The sequence below is a fragment of the Vipera berus genome (genome assembly GCF_964194415.1).
Source record: "Vipera berus genome assembly, chromosome: 7".
Classification (NCBI taxonomy): domain Eukaryota; kingdom Metazoa; phylum Chordata; class Lepidosauria; order Squamata; family Viperidae; genus Vipera; species Vipera berus.
In genome coordinates, this window is record NC_138209.1 from 65,992,885 (window position 1) to 66,003,296 (window position 10,412).

The window sequence follows — 10,412 nt, forward strand, 5'->3', positions numbered from 1 at the left end:
CTAATCTTTTGGAGGAGAAGAAGGCTAGAGACAGATTCAAGAGATTTGACTCGCTCTAACAGATGGAGTATTACATGAGCAAACACTTGTTTCAATATGGTTAAAAGAATGGAGAACTTTGAACATAAAGGGGCCCTATTACAAGAGGGATAAGAGATTTAAGTAGTATAGTAAGATTTACAATATATGAAATGTAAAAATATTGGGACGGTGTAACTTTTATAAATATAAGTGAATTATAAGCTGATCAGAAAGGGTGTTATACACAGATGCTACAAGATAGATAAGAAGTACAGCATTTTTTATAATGCATGAAATATAAAAATAATGGGATGGTGTACTTAAATGGAAAAATTTGGATAGTTTAATTGACTAGCATTGCGAGAATCATGATTGATAAGAATGGACTGAATATAAAGGGGAAATTAAGCTTAAACAAAAATCACAAACATAGGATGCATGGTGAATTAATGAGATGATTTTTATAAGAATAATATAAGCTGATTAAGAAATGTTATATATATATATATATATATATATATATATATATATATATATATATATATATATATATATATAATCATTATCTGTACAAATATGAAAAAATGTCTATATTTAATCATTTATACATTGAAAGTATTAAGAATTATATTTGTTTAAAGTTGAAGAAGGAGAATATAATTGGGAGAAGGGAAGATCAAAGAAATATATTATTAATTAATATACTAATTATGGAATTATTAAAATCAATCATTATTGACTGTTAATTAATTATTACTGCTTTTTTCAAATATATAAACCAAGACAACACCCTGTACACTAGGCACTGGAGATTGTTATGGTAAAAAACCAATAATGTTTTTTTTAAAGAAAATCCTCCTGAGCTTTTCAGATATTCCAGCAATTTGGCTTCAACAACTCTCAAACAGCTTAACTATTGATCTTCAGAGTACAAAATGCTGACCTTCAGATGACCTCAATGATTATAAATCCTTCCATTCCCCACCATTCATTCAGAACTGAAGAAGCTTCTTGAATGAAAAGCGAAATGTTTTCAAAGAAAAAAAAACAAGTCCTATTGCCTTTTGAAAAGCACCTTTTGAAAGGCAGGAAAGTATGTCAACATGAATAGAAATGGAAACAATCCTATTTATGTGCCAAATGTAATTGGGCTGCATGGGAAATATAAAAACATGTTTCTGGTTCTTGCAAATAATTCACTTAGCTAGCTCAGGTGTAGTTAGATTTGACTCCATCTTACCAGATATCTAACTTTTTTAAATTTCATGTTAAATTGACCCTTGTTTTTATTCTGAGATAGCATTGAAAAGATCCCCTCAAAAAAGGTTCTGTTTAGAAACTTGTGTTTTTTCACCTCTTTCATCATAGTCTCATATGATGGGGTAAGGAGAGAGAGAGAGAGAGAGAGAGAGAGAGAGAGAGAGAGAGAGAGAGAGAGAGAGAGAGAGAGAGAGAGAGAGAGAGAGAGAGAGAGAGAGAGAGAGAGAGACGGGGTGGGGGGGAGAGAGAGACAGACAAAAGGTTTGGGGATAGGTAAATTCTCCAAAATTTGTACAAATATTTTTCTATTCTAGAGATCTCTTAGATTTGGACATTACAATGAGATACAAAAGATTGAGAACATATTATCCTTTGCAATATATTCCTGTAATGCAGGAAACATCATCTGTTTGTCATTATATTTGTTTTGTGCTTAATGTTGGATTCCTCTCTAGAATTTACCTTGAAATGACTCATTTCAACCTTTAGATAATCTCAGTTCCAGGAATATGGCTGGCTTGTCTTCCATTCTTGCTAGCATTGAGCAACTAGAGTGTCAAAAAACAAATTGCAGAGCTTGTGCAAGAGCTGCTCAGTCCCTGAACTCAGAGGTTGCAATATGCCTCTGTAAACAAAAGGAAACCAATGATTAATGGAAGAGGAGGGGGGTTGACAAAACAAAGATTGAAATACAACTCAAAATGCCTAAGTGAAGGGGATTCCTTTGTGCCACATCCATACCTTTCTGAAGATGTTTCAGCTAAGAATTCTTTGTGCACTGCTGTCCTTCAGCATCGCCTCGGTATGAATATTTTTATGTAGTTCTTTCTTTACTGGTTGTATTGATTTGTGCTCCCTTTATCACTTGCCTATTTGAGGAGCATCATATTTTATCCCTTACTATCAAATGCACAGTAATATGATCAAGAACAAGCTTTTCCACTTCAAATATCCTCTTAAGGGTGGCATAATTCTTGGACCAACTTGCAAGCTTGTTGATAAAATTTGTATTTTACTTTTGCTTGCACATGGGCAAAACTCTCAGTGCCACATTTAGCTCCTACTTACGTTCAATGACTTGTATGTAGTAAGTAATTCAATCTCTGGACAGTTGAGGGATACCCCGAAGAATGTTGGGATGCAGCATATACCCTAATGTGTCTGTGTTTTTAAATGCTCACAAAGTCTGTTTATCATCTTGCTTGATTAGAAACAGTGGGTGCTTTATAAATTTTTGATTAAAAATACAGTATATATTATTCATATGCATTTCCCTCATATTTTTATAGAAAATCCAGATGACATGTTTGAATGTGTTATGGTATCTATAATATTATTAAAGACAAATATTTTAATGTACTTACATTTGTTCACATAATTATCAGAGGTCAGGCTCACACAAGGATACTTAATTATAAATGCATTACAGTCCCATTGATTTCAAAGATTTCTGCTATATTCTAAACAAAAAAGCTGTGACAATAAAACTCAGGTAGGCAGCATATTACAGTCATTTTGATAGACACTGTTTAAGTCCAGGTCTCGTGAGATATAGCATTGTCAGCATTCACTGACTCATTGATGACTTTGTAATCTCTGATGACTATTGTTGATTTTAATCTTTTATTTTATTTTATTTTAGATTTAATCACTTGTTATCAATAATCCAATAATTGTATTCATAGGACATGATCTATATTTACATCAAAACCAACATAGTTCTAGGAAATGTCCCAGTGCAGAGTAATTTGTCATGCCATGGTTTGTATTATAAGCCATTTTTAAATAGTATTTTGAAATTCTTTGAATTGAAGTTAGAGATCATTTTGTATTTGAAATAAACTATACAATTCTGATGTTCATATGCATTTTGATGTAGTCACCATCAAAACATAGAAAGCTGTTCTTCATTTAATGTTCTGTTTTTCTATTTTTACTATAATAGTTAACATTAAGGAAGAATTCTCTGTACTGTATATCAATCCATTCTCTTCACATCTTAAAAGTCCCATGACAGAAATTAAAATACGTCTTCTAATTAAATGAAGAGTCAAGTTAAGCTGACATACTTGTACTGCAATCAGTATTGCAATTGCTAATTTCAATATCTAACTCATAATGTTTAATGTATTTTGTAACATGTTAATTTACCACTTAGGCTCTATGGCCTGGACCCAAAGAAGCGACCTACATTGAAATGCTATAGAAATCAGTGGGATTTAAATTAATCTGCATTAGATGTTAATGTGTACTTCCATGGGTCCTAATCAAGCAATCTAATGTAATGTCATCTATTTGTAGGAAAAGGGTGGTGTGTTTTTTTTTAGGATTCGAGTAGTGAAAATAATTACTCAACCCATATTGAGTATGGAAGTAGGTACCTATTGCCAGAGATGGGCTGTCTCTTTGAGACTTCATGGGCTTTGTTTCTTTAAGCGACTGCTTTCTATTTATTAAAAAAATAGTACATTAATTTGAAGCACGTGTCTAAATGTAATTGATTATTTTTTTAGCAAATACTAGGGTTGTGAATTATGTATCAAAGGAATTATTACTGCACAAGTTTTCAGTCTTTAATTTCAGCCTTAATTGAGTCTTTTTTACCCTTCTTTACTTATTTCATGACAGGTGGCAAGTAATGACCCTTCCATTCAAGAAATGGGAGAAGTAATGCGTGGTCCCAGAATAGTAGAGCATAAAACTCAGTCTGACTGCAAATCTGATAAGGATTGGCCAATATGTGCTGATGACGATTGGGTAAGCCAACAGAGAACAAAATGCCAATGGCAGACTAATCATGGTGTTTTTCATGCAAAACAGCTATTTCCCTCATTGTAATACTATACCGTAATAGGCTAAAAACAGTGGAGAAACACATTTATGATTCAGTAGTTTTCACACAAAAACTACTTTGAATATCCAGTTCATTGATTTTATATATATATATATATATATATATATATATATATATATATATATATATATATATATATATATATATATATATATTATATATGTTATCCTAAGTTAATCAAATATTATTATAAGTTAAACAAAATATTAAAGAAATATTTTTTAGAAATGGCTTGAACAGGAACAGTTCAGGCCACAGTTCTGCTCACTTTCCTAAGAGTCAGTTGCAACACAGCTAACCTGATCACTGGCTGATAATTGTTTTGTGAGAACTAGCAAAGAAGCAAATGAGTTAATTTAATTACTCCAGAAGAAAAACTGGAGTATAGTACATTCTTTGCCACACAAGTGAAGAAAGAAATGGAATTTAATAAGTCTATTTATTCTGGATTGTCCCATCATGGATATTATAACTGTTTTCATTTCCAGAATACAAAATAACTAACTAACCAGAAAGTAGATTTTTTGATTTTTTGAAGAACTTTAAAAAATACTCATCACATGACAAACAAAGTCATATTGAATTGTGCATTTCCACGCAGATATGAATTTATGAATTAAGAGAAAGGATAATGGAGTCACAAAAGGTTGCACAAAACTTCAAGATTTACTTTTGAGTAAATGTGCGTAGATAATTATACAAATCTGTACAAGAGGTTTTAACCACAGATTGTGTGCACATAGTAAACCACAATGACTGAGTGCACATGTCAGTCTAAAGCTGGATTCACGTGAGTGATTTAGCCATATTGCTTAGCGACCAAAATTCTGGTTCCAATTGTGCTTGTAACATGACGACTACCTATACTGTGCTTTGCAACATCTGAAAAATTATCAATCATTTGTCAATTATTTTATGTATCCTTTTACTTTGTTTGTTATTTAGGGAACTAAATGTCCCTCAGGTTGCAGGATGCAAGGACTGATAGATGAAACAAATTATGATTTTCAAAACAGGATAGAAAAGATTAAGAAGATGATCTTGGATAACCAAAATAGTTACAAGTCATCCAATAATGTGAAACAAGAAATTTTTAACTATCTGGAAAGATTTCTGCCCAGTGAACAAGGTAAGCTTAATCCAAGTTAGATGAAGATTTATAAAATGCCTGTGAAATGTAAAGGTATCTGAAATTCTTTGAATTCTCTAACCTCAATGTGTCTGGAAAGCAAACTGGGAAGGCACATAAAATGAATTGAATTTAAATACTGTTAGCTGTTTCTTTTAAAAAAAACACCATACTTCTTTTACCACAGGATTAAAGCTATTTGACATAAATTGGTAAAAAGCATTATTATCTCAATTCTGGGCTATTTCAGGTTCTTGCAAATCACAACAAATGTTTTCACCAATTACTTAACAAAATCTTCCAGTACATTATTTTTTTCACTTTCCCTTTTGAAAATTATTTGTCATGCTTTCAGACCGATATATTTATTTTCCACTGCCATCTCTGGAATACCTGGGTTGGTACTGGGTTTAATGAGAAAGGCAGGAAATCCCATTCCAAATTATGCATGCTTAATATGCTCTATTTCTAAGCTACCTACTCATTATTTGATAAGCTGCACCTTAAACAGAAATAAAGGTTTCTTAGAAATAATGTTGTATTCCAATATTAATTGGACCACAGTGAATGGGACAATTTTTTTTAGATGATAGACTAAGAAAAAAAGGTACAAGAGAATAGAATGAACTCTTTCCTTGACTAATAGAGAAATTTTTGTAAAAGTAGAAGGGAGAGGAAAGTACATTAAGGAGAAATTGGAGCTATAGTATTCTATCTCTAAGTCTCTATCCAGTCTTATAAAGACATTCAGAGTACTACTGACTATCATACAGATGATTCCTTCTGATTTTACAGACATCAAACTAGGAAGGCTGTGCAGTTTTGGTTAATGCATATTTTTTAGATCACCTACCCTACATAGCGGGCTGTGGCTATACTAACCTCTTTTATTTCAGAATTAAATAAGAACTATGGACAAATATCTGATGATCTAAGAAAGAGGTTGGTGACACTGAAACAGAGAGTTGCTGATAAAGTTGAAAGGATTAAAACCTTGCAGAATTCGATCCAGAATCAGGTTGGAGAGTTGAAACGTTTAGAGGTGAGTTGTGTTATTTATTTATTTTTTATTTTTTTTTAAAAAAAGGCTTATCTTTTTAAAAACACTGGAGCAAATATCTGTCTATGCTCCTTTTGATCAGTTATATGTTTTAATGAATAAGGCAGTTTCAGCAACCATTGTGGGATTAGAAAACAATTGTTTGTACGATTTGATTGATTTAATTTGATTTATTAAATTTATATGCCGCCCTTCTCCCTAAGGACTCAGCGTGGCTCACAACAATAAAAAATTAAGAAAAATAAAGTACAAAAATTAAAAAAGAATTAAACAATAAATATGATAAATACATGACAATTTAATCCAATAAAAGCCTAATTTAAACCATAATCAGTCCAGAACCGCTTGTTGAAATAACCAGGTCTTCAGGTCACGGTGGAAGGTTAGGGGCCATCTGCAGCTCCGGAGGCAGTTCATTCCAGAGCGTCGGCGTGCCCACAGAGAAGGCTCTCCCCCTGGGGGTTGCCAGCCAGCATTGCCTGGCCGATGGCACCCTGAGGAGGCCGACTCTGTGGGAGAGAACCGGGCGATGGGAGGTTGACAATGGCAGCAGGTGGTCTCGCAAGTACCCCAGGCCTAAGCCATGTAGGGCTTTAAAGGTTATTACCAGCACCTTGAATCACACCCGGAGGGTAACCGGAAGCCAATGCAGCTCACGCAGGAGTGGTGTAACATGGGAGTATTGAGATACTCCCATAAGCACCCATGCGGCCACATTTTGCACCAGTTGAAGCCTCCGGGTGCACTTCAAGGGAAGCCCCATGTAGTGAGCATTGCAGTAATCCAGGCAAGAAGTGATGAGGGCATGGGTAACCGTGCATAGGGCATCTCGGTCCAAAAAGGGGTGCAACTGGTGCACTAGGCAAACCTGTGCGAAGGCCCCCCTGGTCACAGCCGTTAGATGATCTTCCAAGTTAAGCCATGAATCCAGGAGGACACCCTTTCTGAGGGCGGCAGTACCTCCCCCCCATTAAAAGAGATGGAACTTGTTGGACAATACGAGATGCCAGTATCCACAGTACGATTGATGCTCCCTCCCTCCTTCCTTCCTGTTTTACAGCAGTAACATTTTGCTATGTTATTTTGCTATGTTAAATAATCCATTGGTAGGTAAGATCAAAAATTTGAATCAGCATGAACATAGATGGGCTATAACAGAGGTAGGTAACCCTGGCTCTTTATGATTCGTGGACTTCAACTCCCAGAATTCCTGAGCCAGCCATGCTGAGGGAAAAGGAAGAGGCTTCCAAGCTGAGCCAAGCTGGCTCAGGAATTCTGGGAGTTGAAGTCCACAAATCATAAAAGAGCCAAGGGTGCCTACCCCTGGGCTATAGTCTCTTCTCCTTTTTAAACTTTATAACCAACTATTAGGGAAAGTATATTAAAAATCTGCAATCTGTTTGCAGAGAACTTTTCAAATTACATCAAGGGTATATGAAGTGAAGCCAAAGGCCACATATAATTCAATGGCTGCAGACAGCTCATCTAAATGGGCTGGTGATGACCTATAAAGTCCTAAATGGCTTGGGTCCGGGATATCTGAGGGAACACCTGCTGCCGGCATCAAGTTCCCTTCGTCCAGTGCGCTCCCACAGGGAGGGTCTTCTCAGGGTGCCACCGGTAAGAGATTGCCGGCGGACGACACCCAGGGATAGGGCCTTCTCAGTGGGGGCGCCTGCCCTTTGGAACCAGCTGCCAGTGGAGCTGAGGACTGCCCCCGACCTCCGTTCATTCCGCCGGGACCTGAAGACCTGGCTCTTCGAGCTCTCTGGCCCAGGCTGAGGATTAATCTTAATTTTAACTGGGGTTTTATTTATGCAGGGACAAATATAATTTTTTTAAATTTGTTTTTAACTTTTGTATCTTGGTTTTTTAATTACCCTGTAAACCGCCCTGAGTCCTTCGGGAAAGGGCGGTATATAAATGTAATAAAATATAAAATATAAATATAAATATAAATTTATGATAGAAATTGGCCTCACTTCAAGTAGTAGTGGAGTTACAATCAGCAGTGGCTTGACAAGAGTTCCTTATTTTTCATGTTATGTGGCAGCAACTAGGGTTACAACCCTGAGAGATTTAGGAATCAGTCTACTTACAAATTTCTATATTTTTTTTCTCCAAATCCTCATGGCCTAGGTGGACATTGATATTAAAATACGTGCCTGCAAAGGATCTTGTGCTCGTATTTTCAACTACAACCTGGACACCGAGAGTTATGAAAACATACAGAAGCAGCTCGTACAAGTTAATACCGTTAAATTGGAATCAGAAGAGGAAGCTGTTCCCCTCAAATCACTGAAAATAACACAAGTGAAGGATGCCACTGCTCCCAGTCACTATAAATCTGGTCCCCTTACTGATCAGGAAGCAAGTGTACTTGACAGTATAAAGGTGTTTAAGGTAGTATTGGAAGATTCTAAAGGATCCTTACCAGACACAAAATATGCTGTGTCTGGACCAGGGGTAGCTGGAAAACCATCTACAAACAAAGCAATAATAAGACCATCTACTGATGTTCATACCAGCCATACATGTATCAGAACCATCACTAAAAAAGTCATTCGTGGTCCTGATGGCTTAAGAGAAGAGACAGTTGAAGAATTTAAAACTCCTGATGGTTCAGATTGTTCTCATTTGCAAGGTTTCATTAAAGAAGCTATCAGTGGTGGAGGTGGGGGAAGTGGCTCTCATGACTTTGTTCCCCACCATCCAGATGTAGATTCCAGATTCAGCCACGCAACAAAAATACAGGAAGGGGACATTTTCTCAGAAATAGGGGAGGGAGAATTTGATGACTTCTCAAGATTAGACCATTTATCCCATGGAGGCAATACCAAGACAATTGTAGAGACCAAGTCCAGAAGAATCGTTGAAACAAGTCATATTGTAGAAGAATTACAACATGATGAAAATGCAGAGCACAATACTGATTTAGAAGAACAAAGCTTGAATGCAGAGGAGAAGCTTGGGAAAGGCAACGTCGGGAAAGGTATCCATCCAGTTCATGGAAAATAATTGTGGAGGGAGCAAAAAATGAAGTTTGCAACCAAACTGACACAGATACTGCAATCCATGACATTGTTTAGTTAATAAAAGCCATGTGTCTGTTTGTTGCCATTTAAGAAAGGTGGGGTACATTGAGTTTTTTATCATGAGTCATTGGTTAGCAAGGCAGTTCCATACAGAATGCCAGTGGTAATAAATTTAAACATAAGTGTTCCTTTCGGGTGGGGGAATAGTGCAAAATGTCTTTTCATGTAGCACAACATTGAGTGTAGACAGTTGACTTCAGCAATATTACTGTTGGATGCCTCTGAGCTTGTAATAAAACTTAACTGAAAACTTCTGTCAACTTGATCAACTTTGTTTTTTTAGACTGTGAGGATATCCACCAAAAACACACTTCTGGTGCCCAAAGTGGCATTTTCAGAATCGCGCCAGCAGGATCCGCTAAGGTTTTTTCAGTTTATTGCGACCAAGAGACTACTTTGGGAGGATGGCTTCTGATCCAACAGAGATTGGATGGGTCATTGAATTTTAACCGGACCTGGGAAGACTACAAGAAAGGTTTTGGCAGTTTGGATGTCAAAGGGAGGGGAGAATTCTGGTTGGGCAATGAAAATCTCCATATCCTGACCCAGAAAGATACTGTCCTTCGGGTTGAACTAGAAGACTGGGAGGGTGATAAAGTTTATGCAGAATATAATATACACATAGGCTCTGAGTCAGAAGGTTATAGACTTAGAGTCTCCAATTATAAAGGGACAGCAGGGGATGCCCTGATCAAAGGATCAGAGGAAGATGGCCCTGAATATACAGCTCACACTAACATGAAATTTAGTACTTATGACCGAGACAGTGATCGATGGGAGGAGAATTGTGCTGAGGTGTATGGAGGTGGCTGGTGGTATAACAACTGTCAAGCTGCTAATCTCAATGGTATTTACTACTCAGGTGGTCAGTATGATCCAAGGAACAATGTTCCTTACGAGATTGAAAATGGAGTGATTTGGTTGCCCTTTAGGCCAACAGATTATTCTCTCAAAGTTGTGCGAATGAAAATTCGGCCAGTAGAAACAGAGTAG

The 10,412-nt window shown here is 36.3% G+C and overlaps 1 protein-coding gene across 1 annotated transcript; it reads left to right on the forward strand.

Annotated features, from left to right (window-relative positions):
• Positions 1–3,648: 3,648 nt before the first annotated feature.
• On the forward strand, positions 3,649–10,412 carry FGA (fibrinogen alpha chain; the record flags this gene model as incomplete). The annotated part of the gene is made up of 6 exons (XM_081332542.1): positions 3,649–3,654; positions 3,910–4,038; positions 5,081–5,264; positions 6,161–6,306; positions 8,464–9,316; positions 9,703–10,412. The coding sequence occupies 6 exons, from the start codon at positions 3,649–3,651 to the stop codon at positions 10,410–10,412; spliced, it is 2,028 nt and encodes a 675-aa protein (XP_081188668.1).